Here is a 24875-nt window from a genome sequence, read left to right as displayed (position 1 = left end):
GTTTGTGCCACTTCAAATTGCATCTAGATGGCTCCTAAAGGTCATTCATCAAATTCTTTCTCCAAACACAACATAAGAGGGATTTACGTTTCTCATAAAATGGCACAGCACAGTCAGGGGCGGAGCTAGAAATTTTTTTTTGAGGGGGCCAATTTGTGTTACTAATTTGTTGTCTATACAAACTTCCATACATATACACAAACACACACAATTTAGTATCTTTCATAGTGAAATCCTTAAAATTAAATGTTTTATAGAGTTAAATTCATCTTTCACCATATTCTATAGTGAAATCTTTAAAATTTTCATTTTTAATATAAGTTACTTGATTGTCTACCATTGTGAGTAAAAAATTTTCAATTGAACTAATGAAGTGTTCAGACATGAATGATCCAAAACTTTAAAAGATACAAGAACACATTTTACAACAAAAAATGAATTTGAGAAACAATACATTTTTTATAACTACTATGACCAATTGGACAATTTTTCTTAAGAAAATTATTGGACTAACTCAAATAATTGGGGGGGCCAAGTCCTATTTTTGGGGGCTAAGTTTTAAAATATTAAATATTTTTATAGAGTATAAAAATGTTTTCAAAAATTTTGGCCCCCCCCCCCCCCCCCTAACATGTAGCTCCGCCCACAGGAACATAACAGTTCACATAACTAGGCATGTGTTTGTACTTCGTAGTTTGTACCAAATTTAAACCCAGTCAATAACCATATTTTTGAGTTTTTGAGTATTTTGACCCAGGCAATCCTGCATCAGAGCCATTTGATCACCTACCAAGCAGTCTCAATAAGAAGATTCAATCACCATCACAAACATAACAATAATTAATCAACAATATAATATTACAAGCACAGAAAGTCCGCAATTAACATTCCTCAGCAACAAAAAGGTTAACATACCCAATACAATCTCAAACTAACTTCAAACATGAGCAAGGCTGTTAAGTTGGTTTTTTAAACAGTGCTTGATGTCATCTCCAATGTATTTGTAGAATGGTTACCAGTATATAAAGAGAAATCAGAACCTTCAAATGCATTTCTAGTTTCAAGCCAGAAGAAGCACGCAAAAGCAAAACCATATCATCGATCAAAGGACCACAGAACACACCATCTTTTGTCTGGCTTGTTTTATAGCTGAGGAAACTGATTAAAGTTGGACTTGGACCTGCCTTGAATGTCAAAGAGAATTTCTCAGCCGAGCCAGTCCCATTGCTCTTCAGCGAGAAATTCTGGGCGGTCAATCCTGCTAGAGCCCCTACTAAGAAATCTCCCACGCAAGTATCATTAGCATCTCCCAATGTGAAATTCAAGTTATAGGTAGAGCCTTCGTTAAGAATTGTTGGTATTTGTATGCCAGATGAAACTCCTGAGACAATCTCTATAGCAGCATTGCCTTGTGGGACAAAGTAGTGTTTGGAGTCTATGTATTTGACAGTTCCTTGCACAGACCATAGTAGTAATGGGGATTGAACAGGACTTGGTGTTTGATCAAGCAGAATTCCCTCAGTAGAGTTACTCAAGAAATCAGGACCGTATTCAAATCCTCCATTTAGCAATAGGTTATCTGTGTCCAACCACAAACAACCCTTCAATAATTGTGTAAAATTGTAAATGTAGCTTTGTTCTTTTTTTACAATGCTCTGCATAATGCGCTTTATCGAGACTTAAGAGCCTCAAACTACTTGTGCCTTATGTTCTTCTCGAAGAAAATTTTGACTAAAGAGATGAACTATTGAACATAATTTGGTAAACAACAACAACAAAATAAATAAATAAATAAATAAAATAACAAAAAAACAAACTTAATCCCAAAATTTTGAAGTTGGCCGTGGATCCTCAATAGACTAATTACGGTCAATTACATGTATTCATTTCCGGTCATACTATGAACATAATATGGTAAACGCTAGTAATAAAATAGATCCTATGTTGCAAGCTAGAACCTGTGAAGGCAAATCTTGAACTTAAAAACAATATCCTTGGCAACAAACAGAGGCTGGAATTCATGGATTTCCCCTCTTAGGTACTTGGAAAAACTGAAAAGTCTTCATGATCTTTAAGCTTTATTAATTCCATAATTCCAACCTTATTTATCTATAAATTTTAATTTTAATTTTGACTCAAAATTGATGGACTATTTTCAATTGTTATGTAGAATTAGAAATGTACTTACCAGTGGCTTCAAAAGATTCTGCAATGCCCTTAAGGAGAAGCGTATCAAGCACAGGCCAACATATGGAGTTGGGATCAGTTTCTGTGGTTTGGCTTTGAAACACAAGATTAATAGGCTCTCCCTCACCCCAACTACCCAAGTAGTGACCATAGCTCTCCCATGTTTTCCCATAATGTTGCTTCCAAGAAAAGACCATGGTACTATCTGGGGCTGACACTACTATATCAGCGTTGGCTGAACAATTTTGACCTCCTGGGGCCAACGTGAAGGTAAGCAAGTAATTTATGATATTGCCATTAGCAGTGAAAGTTTGGTTGATTTTGCCATCTTGACCCAATTGTATGCCATGTCCATTCCCTGGCAATGATATGTTTTGACTAGCTTTTACATAATTCACGGTACCTTCAAATGTCCATCCAGGAATTGTGTTGTTTTGGCTCAATGGCACAACTGAGGAGTTGGAATTTCCTGTCAAGTTTGATGGTGGAGATTCAAAATCTGGATTCTGAAGAAGATCTGCATATATGAACATGTTATTATATGTTAAAAAATATATATATATGTTACTCAAAACAAGATACTTCATTTGCTACAATATTTGCTTGTGTCTTTTTACTTTTGGGTGTTGGAAAATTGCGTAGTAAAGAATAAAGATCGAAACTTTGTTGCTGATGTTACCTGCAGATGCTAATCCTATGAAAAAAAGTGAGAGAAGGATGATTTCCGGCTGCATTTTCTTTGCTACAGAAGGAATAAAATTGGATTGTTTGATTACAACAAGCAAGAATGTAGATCCACAAAATATAAAAGAGAGTAACCTTAGAAGTCTGAAACGTTGACTCTATGGAAGTCACATGACTACGTGAGCTGTACATGTTGCCTTTTCTAGGCATTTCTAGGCACGTTGTATTATTATTATTATTATTGTTTATTTATTGTTTTTTTTTTTTTTTTTTTTGGTAAAAGGGAAATATTATTAAACACAAAAGGAGAGACTACACAGCAACAGAAGCCATACTGGCAGCAACCAGTCTACAATAATACAAGCCATTGATGTCCTTAGCTAATAAAGTTTCTAGTTCAGCAGTAAAAGGAAAATCAAACACAGCAAAATCTTCCTGCATAGAACAGCCCTATTTTGTGAACCAATCCGCACATTTATTGGCTTCTCTAAACACATGCACCACCCGTACTTGAGGAAACTTGTCCAGGAGGTATCTGCAATCAAATAACAGAGGAGCATAAGCTGAGTTAGGATTCTTTTTTGAGTTTAGCAGCCCAACAATCACCATAGCATCCAGTTCAACATCCAGTTGCCGAATTCCAAGGTGATCCGCAAGTCTCAACCCATCTCTCAAAGCCCATAGCTCAGCCATGATGCTTGAGGTGAAACCAATTGATCTTGCATAGTCCTTGACCCAGGTTCCTTGACTATCTCTAATGATCCCTCCACCCCCTGCCTTACCCGGATTTCCAAATGATGCACCATCTAAATTAAGTTTGAACCAACCCTCTCTTGGCTTATTCCAACCAACAGGAATTACAACCTTTGCATTAGTTTATTTATTGTTATGTAAACTACGCATGTTGTATTATATTCCTCATAAATTACTTTTTATTAGTAGAATTTTAAAGGAAGAATAACGTTAGGGAGACAATATTTTTTTCCCATAGTTTTTTAAAATATAATTATCAATATGGTATGTTGTTATTTGAATAGAGCGATGCTAGAACCACAATTTTTGTCACAACTTGTCACATATCAAGTTATGAGTGATAAAGAGAAAATAGTGAGTCCATGAGGTCCACACATCCACTACTCATAGGTCACAACTAGCCAGGAGAGTTGTGGCAAAAGTTGTACAATAATTTGTGATCCTAGCACTTTCCAATTCGAATAATATCATTTTCATATTGGTTTACCATAAGGGATGGCAATGGGGCGAGGCGGGTCCGAAGAATGGGGTCTCCGCCCCCGTCCTGCATAGTTTTGTCTTACCCCATTCTCGCCCTGCCCCGCCCCGCCCTGCCTTGTATGACGGGGAAAATTTTCTTGCCCCATCCCCGCTCCTTGGAGCCCTATGAAGCGCCGCCCCACCCCGTAAAACTTTACTTCTTGTTAATTTGCCCACAACTATTGCAATTGTTTTCAATAAAACCTATTTTGTTAATAAAAATATACTTGAAATTAAAAATAAATTTATCCCATCAAATCAAACTAATTTTTAGCAAAAATAATATTATTAAAGTGTTTAACAAGACAATATCACAACAAAAATATCATAATACAAAATCAATGATTCAATAATATATAAATTTGTTTATAATGAAGACAAAAGAAAATGTTAAAATTGGTACCTTATTTCTAACCTTGCTAAAGAAAAAAAAAAAAAAAAAAAAGGCAGAAATCCTTGTTGAATAGAATAAAATAAGTTGATGATATATTTGTTTAAATTGTAGGGTTTTTGGGTATGAAAAATTTACAATTTAACCCTTATCAATGCAGGGCGGGGCAAATTGGGTCTAAAAAATCTAAACCCATCTCTGCCTCGCCTAGTGGTGCAGGGCTAAAATCTCGCCCCATCCTTACCCCACGACCTTTGTGGTGCAGGGAAAACCTGCATGAGGCAAAGCGGGGAGGGGGGAGCAAAATTGCCATCTCTTTAACTAAACTTTGTCCTTACTTTAATATGCTTAACATAACAATGTAGAATAAGTGCAAAATAATATTAACAATACTAAACAAGATCTTTTTTTTTTTAATAAATAACAAAGTAGGATATGTCACAAACTTTTAATCATAAAAATCATAGCATTTTTTATGGACATATTTTAGGTACAAAATTAGTTGTAGCCTAAGGCTACAACCTTACTTAATAAAATAAATAATACTACATATTTTAAAATTTTAACTGTTGAATTACATGTTCTTTACGCTTTTAATGCACATTTTAAATTTTGTGTCAATCAGATATAATTTACTATATGATCTTAAACTACAAAAACTACAATTTAAACAATTTATTGATGACATAGCTATTGATCTTTAATTTTCTAGAAATTTTGCAAGCATGGAGAATATAAAACGAAGATGTAATCCAATAGTAAATTTGTCAAAATTCACCTTCAATAAAAAGATATTGAGCAAAGTTGTAATCTTAGACTACAACTAATTTTGTAACTAAATTTTGTCCATTTTTTATTCTAAATGGAATATGCTTGAAAAAGTTGAAATGCTCCGAAGAGATTACTTATTTTTGGAAACATATGCTTGAAATGCTCTTAAAATGAATGAGCTATAAATGGCAACCAAATTGAATATTAAAAAAAAATGAGACATAACAAATTTGAAAATTATTTGAATGGGGCATGACATAAAATTTATTTATTATTAGATAAACTACATATTTAGTCCTTATCGTTTATACCATATTTTAATTTGGTCTCTAATCTTTCAATTATTTAAATTTGGTTTTAGTTTTGTGTCAATTTAGTCTCTGCTTTTATCTTTTGAATAGAAATTGCTGACGTGACTAACTACCAAAATAAAATATTAGCTTATGTTGATGTAAAAATAATCTAATTTTTTATTTTGGTTATTTGCTACGTCAGCAATTTTCATTCAAAAGATAAAGGTATGAACTAAATTGACATGACCCTAAAAGGCCAGAGACTAAATTGACACAATTGAAAAGTTAGGGACTAAATTGAAATATGATGTAAAAAATAAGGACTAAATACGTAATTTACCTTTCATTATTTTAATTTATTACAGCATATTTATTGTACATTGTAGAGGGGGTTAAAAAATCAAGGACCCCTCTCCCTTCACCAATAAGTTAGGGAAAAGAGAACTCAATAAAAAAAAATAATAATAATAATAAAAAGAAAATTATGTATTACTATTTATTTTGTGTTGTTTATGTGAGATATTATATATGTTCATGAACATCTTGTTTGTGCTATTGGATTTATGTTCTTAATTTCCTAGTGCGGATATTGGCAAGAATTGATTGAAATTATATATGTTTGGGGTGTTAGAACTTAAAATTTGGTATTTGTAAGATGTAACTTTGATATTTGAACTTTGTTTATATCTTTGCCTTGATTGGATGTAATTTGTGCGATTAGTATCAAAATCCAATTTTTTATTTTGTAGCTCAAGCTAAGCCCTTTTAAACAGTCTCTGCTTCAATAATACTGCATGACTGAACAGTGAATACCAATGACTGATTGGTAACTTGTGAAGACTAGATAACGAAGGTTTTTCTCAAAAAAAAAAAAAGATATTGAAAGTTATATTGTCATTTTTTTTAATAGGGAATATATGGTCAGATTGAGGTCACTTGATTACCACAAGTCCACAACGTAGTTATAGATAAATAAATTACTAGCGCTTCGTATTTCAAGGATTCCGCTGTAGCTTAGTAAATTGGGATATTCGGCCTTCGCAAGAGGGTCCCAGGTTCGAGTCCTGGCAGCGGAGTACATTTTTTCCTAATAACAAAAACGTTCTTTGTTTCAATTTCATTCTTATTAAATTATTAATTTAATTCGTTGAATTTTTGATAGGCTTTGCCATCATTTTTTCCTAATAACAAAAACGTTCTTTGTTTCAATTTCATTCTTATTAAATTATTAATTTAATTCGTTGAATTTTTGATAGGCTTTGCCATCACTACACTGATTGTTCAACACTTTAACTAACACTAGCATCTGAGCACGCTCACGGACACTGATTGTTCAACACTTTAACTAACACTAGCTTTTGAGCACGCTCACCCCACATTTTTTCCTAATAACAAAAACGTTCTTTGTTTTCAATTTCATTCTTATTAAATTATTAATTTAATTCGTTGAATTTTTGATAGGCTTTGCCATCACTACACTGATTGTTCAACACTTTAACTAACACTAGCATCTGAGCACGCTCACGGACACTGATTGTTCAACACTTTAACTAACACTAGCTTTTGAGCACGCTCACGCGGGTGAGCGTGCTCAAAGGCTCTTCTATTTTTTGGATAAAAATTAATAATTTACATTTATTATAATTTGGGATTTTTACTTTTTCTAATTAAAAAAAAAAAAAAAACTAAGGGTGTAATGAAATTAAAAAAAAAAATTCAAAAAAAAAAGGAAGACAGAAGAAACAAATACATTGTGATGAAGTTTAAAATAAAGAAATAAAAAAATTGAATACGTGGGGTGCGTTTTGTAGATTGGAGGAGTTTTAAAATTAACAAAAGAGTAATCTTATTTTGTAGGAAGTTAGTGAGTAGAAGTAGGAATTTAAATCAATGTAAAAGTAGGAGTTTATTAGAAGCAGGAAGGCATTTCAACGTAGAAGTAGGAATTTATTATTTTTGTCAATTTACTATTTTAACTCCATTTTTAAGTTTTAGGTAGGGGTATTTTTGACAGTAAAAAAAAAAATAACTAACTTTCTTTTTTCAATTTACTATTTTAACCTCATTTTTAATTTGTTGGTTAATTAATTTAGGGGTATTTTTTACATGAAAAAAAACAATAACTAACTTTCTGAATCCTTTTAATATATACAAATGACACGCTTCTCATAAAAATAAAAATAAAAGAAAACTACCATGTGACATAGCCAAAAAATAAAATTTTTAAGGGTCTAAAATACATCAATGACTTTTAAGTCTATAAAATAATACAAACATATATATGGATATATAATTCTCTTCAATATAAGAAAAAATCAATAATTTTCTAGGATTAACGCATGGTTGTTTACTTTGTTTTATAAGAAAATTTCATATTAGTTTTATATAATTTAATACATAATTTTCTTTCATTAACTCATAATTAACTAATCATCCTTAAATTATATTAATTAAAATTAATATTATTTAAACATTTTAAATCAAATACTTTTATGAAATAAATTAAAAATTACACATTAGAGTATAGTGGTACTCTTAGAATAAAGTTTAACTCTAAACAAATTTGGAATCTCCTCTAACCTACTATGATAGCGATTTATAAGATTATCCATATATAATGAGAAAAATCCTCTTGGAGAGAGGGGGGAATGGTAGCAATTTGCATGATTCTGGAAAACCTTTGCAACCTAGCACTGAAAAAAGAATAAGAACACTAAGTTCCTCGGACGAAAGACCCTAGGACAGAATTTTATACTTTAGTCCATGTCCTTGTTGTTCAATTCGTTCGTAACCGTGTCTGGTTGTTGTAATCCTCACTAAGACCTAATTCTTGAACCTATTCTCTATAAATTTATTGTATTGGGCTAGTTGGGCTTGAGTCCGCTCCTCCAATAGAAGAAGTGCTTGAACTCAGTTCCTACAATTGGCATCGTCTGTGGGACGAACTCGTGTGTTAGTAAGGGCAACAATTAAACATGGTAGGATCAGGCCCTCATCAAGTAGGCTCCCATCAGCCCGAACCGGTTAGATCCCAACAACAGGGTAACTTTCCTAACCCTGAACGTGATCGAAATGAAGAAAATGGAAGGTTTCGAGAGGGAAGTGTACACACCACTCAAACCAGCAAAAGTTATTCTCATATGGGCAGTCATGTGCTCCAGAGACAAAATAACAATTGGGCCATGCAACCAGAAAAAGTTAGGAGTCATGTATCCCAGAGACAGAACGATAAGCAAGCCATGTAGCGAGAGATAGATGATTTGAAGAGAAAGCTGCGCCATGCACAACGAAGGCAATCTCATTCTAGGCCTAACATACCCTCCGATGATGAAAGTGACGATGACTATAGGCAAAGATCGAGGACTCCCCCAAGTGAGACATTTTCTCACGAAGAAGAGCACTACCGAAGGCGTAAGCGTAAAAGCCAATCTCCTAAGGGCTTGGGAAACGATGCCATGAGTAGGGCATTGGATTAACTCTCCAAGTCACCTTTCACGCACCACATAGAAAGGGCTATATTTCCTCGACGATTCCAACAGCCAACCTTCGCCATTTACAACGGCAAAACAGACCCCGTGGAGCATGTGAGTCAGTTTAATCAAAGGATGGCTGTCCATTCTAAAGACGAGGCGCTAATGTGCAAGGTTTTTCCGTCTAACTTGGGACCAGTGGCGATAAGGTGGCTCAATGGCTTAAAGACGAATTCCATAGGTTCGTCTAGATAGCTAACCCAAGCTTTTGGGTCCCATTTCGTTATAAACAGTAGAGCTCCTCGGCCTTTGAGTGCTTTACTGTCATTATCCATGCATGATGGAGAAACTCTAAAGGCCTACTCGGACAGATATTGGGAGACGTTTAATGAAATGGACGACAATTTTGACGATGTCCCCATTAGCACCTTCAAAAATAGTCTCCCAGCCGAGCATAGCTTGAGGAAGTCTCTGACTGGCAAGCTCGCCACCAGTATGCGCCAACTGATGGATCGAATCGATAAATATAAACGAGTGGAGGAAGACCAGTTGCAAGGTAGAGGAAAAGAGAAGGTTATCCCTCAGGAGATGAGGGATTTCAAGTCGGACCAGTATAATGGCAACCGTCCGAGGAGAGATTTCGTAGGGCAATCTGGAGTAACCAACACATAGACTATCAATACTATATTCCAAGAACCAGTACATCAGGTGTTGGAGAAAATAAAAAACGAGCCATATTTTAAGTGGCCGAATAAGATGGCGGGAGAGTCCACGAGGCGCAATCAGAACTTTTATTGCCAATACCACCAGAACCATGGGCATACCACGAAGAACTGCAGGAACCTCTGGAACTATTTGGACCAGCTGGTCCGAGAAGGAAAGCTGAAACACCTTCTGCATCATCCCAGTAGTCACCAAGGCCAAACCCATCAGGAACCCCAGAGAGATACTGCCCTAAGGCCACCCGTAGGAACGATAAATGTAATCTTGGCCACACCAGGAAAGACAGGCACGTGCCCTTCACGAGTGTTATCTGTGGCTCGGCGGCCTACCAAGGAGTCCCAGCCAGAGTCGAAGAGGGCCAGAATGAATTTTCATCCAATCTTGAGTTTTTCAGAAGAAGAAAAGATTGGAACCACCCAGCCCCACGACAATGCGTTGTTGATCACTCTTAAAATCGGGGACTACGATGTGAAAAGAGTGATGGTGGATGGTGGCAGTGGGGCCGAGGTCATGTACCCTAACCTCTACAAGGGGAATTGGAAGATCTGACGCCCTATAACTCTCCTCTGATGAGCTTCGATGAAAAGCTTGTCATTCCAAAGGGCATGATTAGGCTACCCATCCAGACTGACCTAGAGATAGTGGAGGTGAACTTTATCGTGGTGGACACCTACTCTCCCTACACAGCCATCGTCGATAGGCCCTGGCTCCACACCTTAGGGGCTGTTGCTTCCTCATTGCATCAGAAGGTGAAGTTCCCGTCAGAGGACCAAATTCTCGAAATCAGTGGTTGCCAATCCATGGCAAGGCAATGTGTGGTGGCTGCCATCTCATATCGGCTCGATGCGGAATCCTCGACCTCTGTTGAAAAGCACTTATAGCAATCAAGGGCCCCAGTTTCGCCTCCTAATACAGCTACCGAGGAGGCAAAATGCGAAGATTTAAAGGAGGTGGTTATTGGTGATGACCCAAAAAAGTTCTTTCGGGTAGGGGCTCAACTACCTCTTCAGGAGAAGGAGGAGTTGATTGAGTTTCTCAAAAGTAACATTGACGTATTTGCATGGGATGCCTGTAATGCTCCCAGGGTTGATCCAGCTTTCATCTGTCATCATCTCAATGTCAACCCGTCCATCACTCCCAAGAAGCAACCACCACGTCGCCCATCAAGAGAGCATGCCGATGCGATTAGGGACGAAGTGGCGAAGCTTAAGCACACAGGGGCTATCAAAGAGGTTTTTTACCCCGAATGGTTGGCCAACACCGTGGTGGTCAAGAAGAAAAGTGAAAAATGGCGGGTTTGTGTGGACTTCACAGACCTAAATAAAGCATGCTCAAAAAACTCGTTCCCCATGTCTCGAATAGACCAGCTGGTGGATGCAACAGCAGGCCATCCTCGGATGAGCTTTTTAGATGCCTTTCAAGGCTATCATCAAATACCGCTAGCCCTGGAAGATCAAGAGAAGACAGCCTTCGTGACACCAACTGGGAACTACCACTACAAGGTAATGTCGTTCGGACTAAAGAACGTAGGGTCCACTTATTAAAGAATGATGACAAGAATGTTCGAGCCGCAGTTGGGCATGAGCATCGAAATCTATGTCGATGATATGGTGGTGAAGAGTAAAGTGGTGTCCGAGCATTTGGGAGACCTCGGCAGCACCTTTGGTGTCTTAAGGAAGCATAAGCTATGCCTAAATGCTTCCAAATGCTCATTTGGTGTGGGATCAGACAAGTTTTTGGGCTACATGGTTACTCATAGGAGAATTGAGGTTAACCCCGACCAGATCAAGGCTATAAATGATCTAAAACCATTGCAGAATGCTAAGGAGGTCCAAAAGCTTATTGGGATGATCGTAGCCCTAAATCGATTCATTTCCAGGTTGGCGGATAGATGTAGACCGTTCTATCTCTTGATCAACAAGTGGAAAGGGTTTGAGTGGTCCGAGGACTACATTGTGGCCTTCCAGCAACTCAAGGAATACCTATCTCGGCCACCTATCATGTCCAGTCCTGAGGCCGATGAAGTCCTATACGCATATATTGCTGTGGCCCCTCATGCTGTGAGCTTGGTGCTGATATGGGATGATAATGGCCTTCAAAAGCTAGTCTATTATGTGAGCAAGTCGCTGCATGAAGCTGAGGTTAGATACTTACCCCTGGAGAAAGCCATACTGGTTGTGGTCCATGCTACGCGAAAGCTTCCCCATTATTTCCAAGCCCACATAGTGGTTGTTCTAACCCAACTACCCTTGAAGTCCGTACTTCGGACCGTTGATTACACTGGAAGGATTGCCATATGGAGCACAATTCTGGGGGCTTTTGACATCAAATACATGCCTCGGACCTCCATAAAGGGCTAGGTCCTAGCTGACTTGGTGGCCGAATTTGCTGAACCACCGGTAAAAATAGTAGCAGAGGAGCGCAACATGGATGGAAAATTGGTTGGGGTAATCTCTACGCCAGGACCCCCATGTTGGAAGGTGTACGTTGATGGGGCAGCAAATCAAAGAAGGTCTGGAGTAGGGCTAGTCCTGATATCTCCTGAGAGGACTACCATAGAGAAGTCCCTGAGACTTGGGTTCCCAGCCACGAATAACGAGGCCGAATATGAGGCCTTGTTACAAGGAATGCCCATGGTGCGGAAAATGGGAGGAAAAGCAATAGAGATGTTCTTAGACTCAAGACTAGTAGTGGGCCAAGTAAAAGGAGAATTGGAGGCCAGAGATTCGAGGATGCAAGAGTACTTAAGTCAGGTCAAACGCTTGCAGTCAGACTTTAACCTTTTCAGCTTGTCACACATCTCCAAAAGTGGAAACACTCATGTAGATTCATTGGCCACGCTTGCTACCTCCTCGGCAGGGGGTCTGCCTTGAATTATTCTTGTCGAACATCTGGACAGAGCAAATGAGGTTGCAAAAGACATGGTTCATATCCATGAAGTTAGAGCGGGTCCTAGCTAGATGGACCCTATAGTGAGGTTCCTCAAAGATGATATCTTGCCTGAGGAAAAGTCAGAGGCTGAAAAAATACGAAGAAAAGCTCCTCGGTTCTAATTGTCCGAGGACCACAAATTGTACAAGTGCTCCTATTCTGGACCATATTTACTGTGTGTCCACCCTGAGGCATCAGAACTACTGCTTGAAGAGCTGCATGAAGGGACTTGCGAGAATCACACAGGGGGAAGATCTCCGTCGCACCGAGCCATTACCCAGGGATATTGGTGGCCGGGGATGCAAAAAGAAGCCCTAGAATATGCTAAGAAATGTGACCAGTGCCAAAGGTTTGCCCCAAATATTCATCAGCCAAGTGGGGTCCTAAACCCTTTGTCCAGTCCATGGCCATTTGCCCAGTGGGGTCTGGATATTGTAGGCCCTTTCCCCAAGGCAACAGGAAACAAGAGATATTTGTTGGTCGGCACAGATTACTTCACCAAATGGGTTGAAGCTGAGCCATTGGCAAACATCGGGGATATGGATGCTAAGAAATTCATCTGTAGAAACATTGTTACACGATTTGGGGTCCCTCGTACCCTTATTTCAGATAATGGACTCCAATTTGACAACAAAGCCTTCAAAAGATACTGCTGCGAACTAGAGATCATTAATAGGTATTCAACTCTAGCTTATCCTCAAGGAAATGGACAGGCCGAGGCTGTCAACAAGGTTATAGTCAATGGGCTTAAGAAAAGACTGGATGACGCCAAGGGAAGATGGGTAGAAGAGTTGCCGCACGTCTTATGGACCTACCGAACTATACCACGACGATCAACAGGGGAGACACCTTTTGCCATGACCTATGGGGTCGAGGCTGTTATCCCTCTAGAGGCAAGCTTCCCAACGCTGAGGACGAGCTCCTTCACCCCAAGCAGTAATGATGAACTACTATAGAAGAGCCTAGATCTGGTCGATGAACGAAGAGAAAAGGTAGCGATCCAGTCAGCCTATTACCATCAGAAGCTCAAGCAAGGATATGATGCCAATGTGAAGCTGAGACCACTAGCATCAGGGTACCTAGTGTTGAGGAAAGTTGTGGGTGCTGCGAAGAACCCATCTTAGGGAAAGCTAGGACCCAATTGGGAAGGACTATGCCGAATTACTTCAATAGCAAGAATAGGTGCATACTACTTAGAAGACTTAGATGAAAAAGCTGTACCTCATCCCTAGAATGTAAATAACCTGAGAAGGTATTATTATTAACAAAAGTATTTCTTTAATTCAAATTTTCAATCCATTATGGTTATATGTCTCGTATTACGGCGACCATCTAAGTACTAGATAAAACTAAGGTCTTGCATGGTCCTCGGACTCAAACCTATGGGGAAACTAGCTACTTCAAGAAAAATCTAAGTACTAGATAGAACCAAGGTCTTGCATGGTCCTCGGACTCAAACCTATGTGGAAACTAGCTACTTCAAGAAAAATCTAAGTGCTAGACAGAACCAAGGTCTTGCATGATCCTCGGACTCAAACCTATGAGGAAACTAGCTACTTCAAGATTCGTAAAAGTTGCGAATATGGCCTAAGTACACGCTAGGAACCTCGGATCATATACTCGGCCCCTGCCCCTTAAAAATATGGGTAAAGGCGAGCTAAGCGTCCCCTCAATACCGGTGAGTTAGAATTTAAAGGTTTAATTTCAAGTATGATATGTACATAGCCATTCTTACCCATTAGGGTAACCGATTCATAAGACACAAGGCTCACAGTAATAACAATAGCAGTAATAACAATAAACACATAATGTAAAAAAAAAAAAAAAAAAAAAGGAGGGAAAGAAAGGAATTTCATATATTTAATCTAAAAGTTTAATTACAATGATTCCAACGTCCTTAAAATAAAAAAATAATAATAATAAAATAAAAAATAAAAAACTAACTAAAAGACTAATACAAAAGTTAGCTAGGCTGCCTATTTCTTCAACTTTATTTTGACCCCTTCCTTGGGGAGCTGAGTAGGAATGACCTCAGGACCCTTGGAGCCATCACCCGGAGGAACGGTCTGGAGGGGTTGAACCGAGAGAGCTAGCTCCTCAGCATGAGGGGCCTGAGCATTAGCTGTAGACTCTGCAGCCTCCTGGGGCACTACAGGATTCAGATCTCCATGTGTTTCTGCGGCCCTAAGAAACTCACCCTCCTCGGCTGGCTCATTAGGAGCGGTTGTGGCCAGAGCAGCCTCAGGCTGAGCAGTCTCAGCCTCCTCAGGAACACTCTCATCCTCGGAGCTGGCAGGGGCAGTTTCCCAGATTGCCGAAAGGTAGTATACATTCTCCACCTTCCACAAATTGGATGAAGCCTTAACCCCAACTTGCTTGAGGGCTTCATTCCAAACCTGGGAGCAGTAGAGCCTGCATACTCCAAGGACTTGAGCCTTGAGAGTGGCCTGGGTCTCAACCACTCCCAAGTCATAGGCCTTCTCCTCGGCTTTCTCCTTAGAGCTTTCGGCCTCCGTCCTGGCGAATTCCGCCTCTGCCTTAGCCCTTAAGGCTTTATCCCTGGCCCATTCCGCGACGCTTTTGGCCCCCTCCGCCTCGCACAGTTTCTTCTTTAAATCATTGATCTCCTCCTTGGCGATCTTCAACTGGCCCTCGGCTTCGAGTAAGCGCCTCGTCTGGTCGTCGGCCTGTTTTTGAGTGCCAGTTAGGCCTGCTTCAGCGCTGTCTCTGGCCCTGGTCATCTCCTTCAGCTCCTCCCTGGCCTTCGAGAGATCAGCCTCGGAGTTTTTGAGGGTCCGCGTAGCATCCAAGCACTTGTCACGCTCGAGCTCCAAAGACCTGCTCTGCTCCTTAGCGTCCTCTTCCAGCCTATAGGTGGCCTAGATAGCCTACCAATAGAAACAAGGACACGGTAAGTTGGAAATCAAGGAACAAAAATCAACGAAGTCATAAGTGTTAGAAGCCTTACCATGCCCAAATACCTCTTGATGATGAGGAAGACCTCCTGCCTCCTTAGATTCCCCAACTCGGCCATATCAGTGGGGAGCACAGAGCTGCCAGAATTTAATGAGGGCGTGTTCCGTATACCAAAGCATCATGAGCAAGCCTTGGACAAGCGAAGAGGCTCTGGCACTGACGGAGGACAAGACTTGACAAACCATGATAAAGGCCCGAGGACACCGAAATCCCCCTCTCCGTCTAAGGAGCCGGACAGCAGGATTTTGAAGGGCTATTGTGGGGTCAAAGAATCTGACAACCTCGGCTCACCTCATACTAAGCCCAAGGCCCATGCCGAGGAGGAAGTAATGGCTGAGGACGAATAAAGAAAGCCCAAGTGGTCCAGAAACATCGCCGAGGACAATCCTGTCCTCAACCAACCCAGATCCTAGTAGGGAAGAATGGTCCGCCATTAACGGCAGCCTCCCAGAGCGTCCCAAGAAAAAGAACAAGTACTGTAGGACAGCCACGAAAGCATGGTGTAGGAATAGCTCAAGGAGAAACTGTCACCTCCACATTAAATGCCCACAACTAACGTTCTGGTCGCATTAATGAGGAAATGACCCATAAACAGTGCTGTCTTAGTCGCTGCAACACACAGAAGGCCTGGGAAAGTGGCTGATGGGACAAGCACTCGAGCGTTAACCTGCATGACCAACAGATGGAGGGCCAAGATCAACCGAAAGGGGATATATAATGAGAAAAATCCTCCTCGATAGAGGGGGGAATGGTAACAATTTGCATGATTCTAGAAAACCTTTGCAACCTAGCACTGAAAAAAGAATAAGAACATTAAGTTCCTTGAACGGAAGACCCTAGGACAGAATTTTATACTTTAGTCCATGTCCTTGTTGTTCAATCTGTTTGTAACCGTGTCTGGTTGTTGTAATCCTCACTAAAACCTAGTTCTTGAACTTACTCTCTATAAATTTATTGTATTGAGCTAGTTGGGCTTGAGTCCACTCCTCCAATAGAAGAAGTGCTCGAACCCAGTCCTTACAAAAATTATTTATTGTTATTTGTTTTGTGTTGTTTATGTGAGACATTATGTATGTTTGTGGTTATAATTTAGAACTTGGTATTTGTAAGAATGTAACTTTGATCTTTGAGCTTTGTTTATGTATTTGTAATTTGATACTTTGCCTTGATTGAATATAATTTGTGCAATTAATATCAAAATCCAATTTTTAATTTTTTAGCTCAGGCTAAGCCCTTTTTAGACGGTCTGGGGCTTCAATACTGCTTGACTGAACAGTGAACACCAAAGACTAATTGCCTAATTGGGAGCTTGTGAAGACTTTAGATAATGAAAGGTTGTTCTCAAAAAAAGAATAATGAAATTTATATTGTCATTTTTTTTTATAATAGGAATATGTTGTCAGATGGATCTCACTTGATTACCACAACCTAATTATAGATAAATAAATTACTAGTGCAACGAACTACAAGGATTCCGCTGTAGCTAAGTAAATTTGGATTATCCGGCCTTCGCAAGAAGGTCCCAGGTTCGAGTCCTGGCAGCGGAGTATATTTTTGTTTAATTTTTTTAACAAAAAAAGTTCTTTGTTTTCAATTTCATTCTTATTAAATTATTAATTTAATTGGTTGAAATTTTGATTGGCTTGTTTTCAATTCACTACACTAATTGTTCAACACTTTAACTACTTGTGACACAGCCAAAAAATAATATTTGTAAGGGGCTAAACTAAATAAATCAATAACTTTTAAGTCTATAAAATAACACACACACACACACACACACATATATATATATATATAATACTCTTCTATATAAGAAAAAATCAACAATTTTCTTAGGATTAAGGCATGGTTGTTTACCCTTGTTTTATAAGAAAATTTCAAGTTAGTTTTATATAATTCAAGGCAAATATTGTTAAATTATATTAATTTTAATTAATATTATTTAAATATTTTAAATCATAGTTTGTATTAAATAAATTAAAATGTATACATTAGAGTATAGTAATAGTCTTAGAACAAAGTTAACTTCCTAATTAGCTTGGAAGAATCTCCTTCAACCCCTTACATCGAGATTTATAAGATTATTTGTGTGTATTATTTAAATGAAAAGCTTTTATACAACATGGACTACAAGATTTTTTATGCAACTCACTATGTTTGTGGATGGTTTTTTTAACCGCAACGTATTGGGTTGCATAAAAATTCATGCAATCCAAGTGCATAAAAACATTTCTCACAAGTCACATAACTTATTAAAAAAGTCTTGTGACTCTAAAATTACACATGGATAATCTTTTCAATCATCACTTAGTAGGATGCAGAAAGATATTTTCAAACTAGTTTGGAGCTAAACTTTGAGTAATGTGAGTAAATTTATATATGTATGATCTTTTTAATCGCCACTTCTTAGGATAGAGGAAGATGGCTTCAAATTGGTTTGAAGTTGAACCTAAACTTTTTCTATAGTTTTAGAAAAAATAAAATATATACAAATCAACTATTTTGTTTAAAAAAAATGTTACTTTAATATGTCTTAACATATGTTGTAGGGCATCCGAGGACCAAAGACAATGTAAAATGAAGTATCGCATGGTTCCACTTGTAAAAATATATCTGACCCAAGAACTTCACCAATTCGAGAAGGGAAAGGGATGCAGAGTAGCATTATAGGCGGACTCATTTGGAGGAGAAAGGATCATGGAAGGAGGGCCAAGACGGTGGGAGGAAGCTTCATGTAAAGGGTATACCTTCCCCCACTGCATTGAATGCACTGCAACAACCATATTAGCTGCATTAATGAGGAAATGACACCTAAACAGTAGTTTCACAGCTAGCAACCCCTTCTACCATCTTCATCAAAGCTCTGACGGGACAAGTGACCTAAGGAAAGTCTTGTGGCATATAGGTGGAGGGCTAGGATGCCAAGAGGAAGGATATATATATAAGAGAGGGGAACCTCCCAGTTAAAGGAGGATTTTTTCTCTAAGTGTAAAAATAAACTATAGAATGAACAGTGAAGGTTTGGTGTAGAATTTGTATCATTCATCTATAAGAACAAGTCCTCGGATTCTCCCGAGGACAGTAAAATTCTTAATTAGTATTTGAATTGTCTATCTTTAGAGGTTCTAGTTCCTCAGATTAGACCAGAATTTAGTCCAAGAATTACGTTAAAACTTTTTTCCCATTCTCCTTAAAAATTCTATTGTGTGGGCTAGGGGTGTGCAGAAAACCCACCGACCCGCCAAACCCAACCCACCGGGTTGGGTCGGTTTTTAAGGCTTGGTGGGTTGGGTTGGGTTACAAAAAATAATTTTATAGCGGGTCGGGTTGGGTTTGGGTCATAAAATTACAAACCCGCCAAACCCGACCCGACCCACCATATTTAACATATATTTAAAATATATTTTATATTTAATAATTTTTTTAAATCAATTGTAGGGAACTTATATATATATATATATATATATATATATTATATTTAATAATTTAAAAAAAAAACCAGTTGTAGAGCAACATTTCCTCAATTTCTCCTACTAATACTAATTCATTATATATATAAAATATATTATATAATTAATAATTTTTTTTAAATAACAAATTATTCCTATCCTATATAAAAGCCAATTAGTTTACATAAATCCTAATAAATTACTATTGTTGTTTAGTCATTAGTGTTGAGCCTTTAAGGAGTTACATTGATACTAATCTTTAGGTTTTTTTAATATATTAATATTAATATTTTTTTCTACTCAATTTAATAATAATAATAAAAAAATTTTGTCAAACCCATGGGTTCAACCCGACCCAACCCAACCCATGTGGGTTGGGTTGGGTTGGGTTGGACTTATGTGATGGGTTGGGTTGGGTTGAAATTTTTTTGACCCACCATGGTGGGTTGGGTCAAAAAGTCCCCTCAACCCGACCCAACCCGACCCATGCACACCCCTAGTGTGGGCTTGAGTTGAGGGACAAGGCATCACTGTTCTTAGTGGGCCTGGGCTGTCAATTTCCTAGTACTTACATATACAATGTAATATAAGAGAAAAATAATATTAACAACACTAAATGAAAAACTTTCCTTTTGCTTACAAATAACAAAGTAGAATATGACACAAACTTTTAACCATAAAATCATAGCATTTTTATTCCAACGGGAGGGGGGGAAATGTATTCCTTAATGTCTAGTTTTCTAAATACAAAATGAAAAATAATTTTTTTTAATAAAAGATTTACTTATACATATTTTTGAAAATCAGCTTAAAAAGGTTGAAATGCTCCTAAAATTATTGAGCTATATATGGCTAACAAATTGAATATTAAAAAATATGAGACATAAAAATTTAAAAAAAATTTGAAGAGGGCATAATGTAAAATTTATTCACTATATTAAATTATTACTGTATAATTATTATACTTTGTGGGAGGGGGTTAAAAAGTCAAGGACCCCTCTCCCATCACCAATATGTTAGGGAAAAGACAACTCAATTAATAAAGAGGAAATTATTTTGTACAAAGTATTTTGGTAACCATTACCAATATGCATGCCAGTCGCAAGCTTCATCATGCTTGATGAAATTTACTCATGACAGAAAAAGAGAAAAGCAATAGGTTGTATATTGTAGATAGGAAGCTGCCATCCTTGTCTGTTTCAGCCAGTGAAAGTTGCTGGACTATAATCTCCTGGGGCTCAGCTATGATATTTGTATAAAAGGAAATACTCGGATATTAAGAAGTCCATAAAACAAAAGAGTTCAAATAGCTTTGGACGTATCAAGGACTAGTGAATGGATTTCCCAGAAGCTAATCTCCTGAGGAGTCATTAATTACTGTCAAAAGAGATTGAAAGTCCCCCTCAGATTTACAAAATTAATTCCAAGATTCTTGGCACAAGTGGTTGCCAAGAGAGCCACTTGTTGATCGGTCCTTTGCCAGTCAGTGGCCACAACTGTTAGGTAAGATCCATGGTCACAACAAATGGTTGCATCAAATTTGAGTTTGAGCCAACCCAATGGAGGAGGAGTCCAAGCTACTTTTGTTGAGAGTGAAGATGATTTTTCATACCCACATGATGAACTAATGGGTTGTGTTCCTGCAGAATCAAATCAGAAGATGGAATTCAGTTGGGAAGCTTAAAAGCAGATATTACCATCAACCAAGTAGACAAATACACATGGTTCATGGCAGCTTGTAGCTCTAACAGAGAATGTACCTTTGTAATCCACAGTGTGAGGAACATATAAAAGAGCAGTTTGTCAGCTATAGATGAATCATACTGCATAAACAGACTTGCCCAAATGGGTACCAAAGAGAGTACAAATATTACAATCAGAACAATTTGGTATTTCACAAACTTCCGTTTTAAATTGAAAATCAAATTCAAGTTTGATGACAGTGAATTGGTTACCCTAACTATTGAATTACAAACTATAATAAATGCAAAACCACATCCTGTGTTGCTGAACAGAAAACTCCATCTTTGGTCTAAACGGTGGTATAGTTGAGCAAACTGATAGGAGTTAAGACTCCATGTGGCTTGAATTCAGTTTAAAAAAAGAAGAAGAAGACATTCCTTGGTTGATCCAGTTCCTTTCTGCCAGGAACTAAATTGTCAGTCTAGCTTGAGCCCCTCTGGTAAAATCTCTGATAAAGAAGTTATTAGAATCTCTAAATGGTAATTTCAAGTTATAATTCCAATTAATCTTAAGCTGTCATGCAGCTCTAAACTGGCTATAATTCCAATTAATCTTAAGCTGTCATGCAGCTCTAAACTGGCTGCAAACCTGAGCAACAATCTTAATTGATGTTTTGACTTTAGGAACGAAGTGCGTCAGGAGTCCATGTAATTTGGCTTCGAAGTGCAATTTGTGTCTCCTCTAACTAAGATCAGAATAAAAGGCAGCCTAAACATAATTAGATCACATGAATCAAGATCAAATACCCCTTCCCACTTCTTTTGTCTACAAGAAAGACCAATCAAGATACTTATGCATGATAAAAACCACTGGTCTCTTCTCGTATGTTAATTAAAATTTATACCATCTCTCAATCATGATATATCATCAAGCCATTTCTATTTCACACTGCCAAATGGGTATTTTCTGATGCATATTTACATACAACATTTTCACTATCCACCAGGCTCCATCCAGGTGTTTTCTTCAGGCTCCCTTCTTTCATTAACTTTCTCAGCCTCAAAACATCTCCCCACTGTCCAGCCTCTGCATACATATTAGACAAAACAACATAAACCCCATGATTATGAGGTTCCAAAACAAGAATTTCGTTTACCACTCTTTCAGCAACCTCGATATTTCCATGGTTTTTACTGGCCCCCAACAAAGCTCCCCAGATCACCACATCAGGCTTCCACACCATTCCTTTTATCAATTCCTCTGCTTCCAGCAGCTTCCCACCTCTCCCAAGAAGATCAACCATGCACCCAAAATGCTCAATCTTCGGTTCAATGCCATACACCCTTTTCATGGAACGAAAAATCTCACTTCCAACATCAATCAAGCCAGCATGACAACAGGCAGATAAAACCCCAACAAATGTAATGTCATTTGGCAGAACCCGCACATTCTCTAGCTTTCGGAAGAGACTAAGTGCCTCTTCAACATGGCCATGACTTGCCAACCCACAAATTATTGCATTCCAAGTCGCAACATTCTTTTCACACATACTATCAAACAATTCCTGAGCTACCAAAATCGCTCCATTCTTCGCATACATATGCACCAATGCCGTCCCAAGAATCACTCCCACCTCAATCCCTTTCTCCTTCATAAACAAGTGAATTCTTTCTCCCAATTCTAAACAACCCGATCGAGCACAAGCAGACAACACAGAGGCCAAAGTTGCAACGTTTGGTTCAAACCCCTCAGCAACCATTTGATCAAAAAGCACCAAAGCCTCATTGGAACAAAAATTCTGCGCATACCCACTAATCATCGTCGTCCAAATACTCAAATTCCTCTCAGGAAATTCCTCAAACACCAACCGGGCATCCCCTAAACTACTCGAAACAGAGTAACCCCTCACCAACACATTAACCACATGCAAATCCAAGTCCAACCCAAATTTCACAACATGGGTATGAACCTGTTTGCACAATAAAACCGAGCAAAACCGAGAACAAGCTTTGAGAACAAAAGGGAACGTGTGTTTACCCGGTACAACACCGACCCTCCTCATCCTTACATAAAGAAACAGAGCCTCACAAGGGTTTGGGCCACTAGCGTTAGCTCTAATGAGCGTGTTCCACATAAAGCCATTCGGGGTTTGTGTGTTCTCGAAGATCTTTAGAGCGTAAAGAACATCGCCGAACTCAGAGAGAGAGCAGAAGGAGAGCAATCTGCTAGCGGCGAAAGTATCGTGGATGCGAGCAGAGACAATCATTTGGGCGTGGACTTGTTTGAGTTGGCGCATTGAAGTGCATTGGTCTGCTAGGAGAGAAAGACCAGGAGGCTTTGGCGGTAGAGGAAAACAGGTGTAAGAAGAGTGTAAGCGTAGTGTGAAGAGAGAGAGTGAGTTGGTGAAGAAGATCGGTTTTGGCGGGAACATTTTTGGAGGTTGGTTGAGACCGACATGAAAACGAGCCGTTAGAGAATAGCAGAGAAACTTTGCATTATACTCAAATATTGTTACACGTTCTCTTTAATTTATTGAACAAGGATCCTTTTTTTCTCCTTAAATATTAATGGGATCGGGGATGAAAGAAAGTCAAATTATGTTTGATTTGAATTTGATTTTGGAATTTTGGTATAGTAAAATACTAAAATGTATTCTAAATCATTAAAAAAAACATTGCTGGATGCTTCTTTTTTATGCTTTTTTTTTTCATTCTTTTTCACTTCATTTAAATGCAAAATATTACATCACTAGATGAGTTCTTTGCATTTATCTTTTCAGAATGAAAAAAAGGTTTACCTTCTTGTTATTTTAGATGAAAAAAAGGGATTTGTTGGAATTAATATTTACATATGAGAGGTGTGATTAAATATTAATGAAAAGAATGAGTGATAGTTTTTTGGGTTAAATGGTGTCTCTATATATTATATTCAACATGATCTTAAAGAAAATACTAATGTTTTTCTAGTATTAGCATTATTTAGCTTAGTAGGAGCCTCTTATTTAAGAGGCTTAGACAAGTTAAGCAAAAAAAAAAAAAAAAGAGGCTTAGACAAATGACAAGGTTATGCAGTCTGCTTCTATGTCATTTGATTTAGAGTGGTATGAAACTACAATCTTGAAAAAAAAATTTAATTAATTGGAACTTATATTTTCTCTCAACGTTGGCTCTTGCTACTTTATCTACTATAATTTCCTCTTGGTTGTTTTGTAATATTATGCATATTAGATATAGAGGCAAAAATCATAGTACATAACGACATATGTGATATGACATTTGAATTTAAGAGATTAATAGTCTCAACTCCTAATAATACATATATATTTTTTGGAACTTTTAGAAACACCTCAGCTCGTCCAACATCTATTTCTTGGTTTTCTCGAGCATATAATTGGTTATTTCTTAACTTTTGCTTTTCTTGTAAAATGTATTTTCGTGGAATGTATGCTTGAAGCATATGACTTCTCTCATATCAACTAAAGTTAGATGACGTGGTATTGTTGATGCATATACGTTGGAAAAACCTATTTGCATCGCATACAAAACGTATGCAGCGGAAGACAAAATGGATCTACTCCCATTATACAAGAAAACATATATAATCTTTGAATACTGGAATATTGTTTGTAGAATACATACCTTGATGCACTTAATTAAGAAATAAAAGGGAACGCTTGAGAGATCTTTTATGATCTGCTGAAAACTTACATAAAACCTACATGGAGTATTTTTTTTTTTTTTTTTTTAAATAACTGTTAGCAAAATGTTACTTACAGATAACTAATCCTTTTAATAAATAGATTAGCTTTTTAGGCCTTAGTACCCGTTTGGGTATTGATGAAAAGGCAGCATCTTGCATATGCGTTTTTTTTTTTTTTTTTTTTTTAGATGCGTGTTATGTAGTTGTGGTGTGTTTCCAGTGGGTCCTGTGCACTATTCATGGGACCCACAAACTTCTTTTTTTTTCAACAAAAATTTCATTAAAAATGGGTTCCACGGCACTATTTACACATTTAAAAATTATTTTACTACAGTGTTTTCAG

The 24875-nt window shown here is 37.8% G+C and overlaps 4 protein-coding genes across 4 annotated transcripts; 2 read left to right on the top strand and 2 right to left on the bottom strand.

Annotated features, from left to right (window-relative positions):
• Nucleotides 1-818: 818 nt before the first annotated feature.
• LOC126714609 (uncharacterized) lies at nt 819-3028 on the bottom strand. Its single transcript, XM_050414827.1, has 3 exons — nt 2867-3028; nt 2189-2704; nt 819-1579 (listed from the first exon to the last, which is right to left on the bottom strand). The coding sequence occupies exons 1-3, from the start codon at nt 2919-2921 to the stop codon at nt 987-989; spliced, it is 1164 nt and encodes a 387-aa protein (XP_050270784.1). The 5' UTR covers nt 2922-3028; the 3' UTR covers nt 819-986.
• Nucleotides 3029-9824: 6796 nt separating this feature from the next.
• On the top strand, nt 9825-10340 carry LOC126702181 (uncharacterized). Its single transcript, XM_050400841.1, has one exon. It carries the CDS (start codon nt 9825-9827, stop codon nt 10338-10340), a length of 516 nt encoding a protein of 171 aa, XP_050256798.1.
• A 1877-nt stretch (nt 10341-12217) lies between these two features.
• Nucleotides 12218-12664, top strand: LOC126702163 (uncharacterized). The gene has a single exon (XM_050400825.1). The coding sequence runs from the start codon at nt 12218-12220 to the stop codon at nt 12662-12664; it is 447 nt and encodes a 148-aa protein (XP_050256782.1).
• Nucleotides 12665-20166: 7502 nt separating this feature from the next.
• On the bottom strand, nt 20167-23427 carry LOC126714608 (pentatricopeptide repeat-containing protein At5g06540-like). The gene has a single exon (XM_050414826.1). It carries the CDS (start codon nt 23262-23264, stop codon nt 21777-21779), a length of 1488 nt encoding a protein of 495 aa, XP_050270783.1. The 5' UTR covers nt 23265-23427; the 3' UTR covers nt 20167-21776.
• Nucleotides 23428-24875: the final 1448 nt, after the last annotated feature.

Source organism: Quercus robur, chromosome 2 (genome assembly GCF_932294415.1).
Source record: "Quercus robur chromosome 2, dhQueRobu3.1, whole genome shotgun sequence".
In the NCBI taxonomy this organism is placed as follows: domain Eukaryota; kingdom Viridiplantae; phylum Streptophyta; class Magnoliopsida; order Fagales; family Fagaceae; genus Quercus; species Quercus robur.
The sequence above is the reverse complement of the archived record's forward strand: the minus strand, read 5'-3'. Positions and strand labels throughout refer to the sequence as shown.

Bases quoted from the DNA above. Each gene is read 5' to 3' on its own strand.
- LOC126714609 (XM_050414827.1), bottom strand. From the start codon at position 2,921: ATGCAGCCGGAAATCATCCTTCTCTCACTTTTTTTCATAGGATTAGCA. The intron at 2,705-2,866 runs GTAACATCAGCA...TCATATATGCAG, and splicing joins CATAGGATTAGCATCTGCAG to ATCTTCTTCAGAATCCAGAT. The intron at 1,580-2,188 runs GTAAGTACATTT...GGTTGGACACAG, and splicing joins AGAATCTTTTGAAGCCACTG to ATAACCTATTGCTAAATGGA.
- LOC126702181 (XM_050400841.1), top strand. From the start codon at position 9,825: ATGGCGGGAGAGTCCACGAGGCGCAATCAGAACTTTTATTGCCAATAC.
- LOC126702163 (XM_050400825.1), top strand. From the start codon at position 12,218: ATGGATGGAAAATTGGTTGGGGTAATCTCTACGCCAGGACCCCCATGT.
- LOC126714608 (XM_050414826.1), bottom strand. From the start codon at position 23,264: ATGTTCCCGCCAAAACCGATCTTCTTCACCAACTCACTCTCTCTCTTC.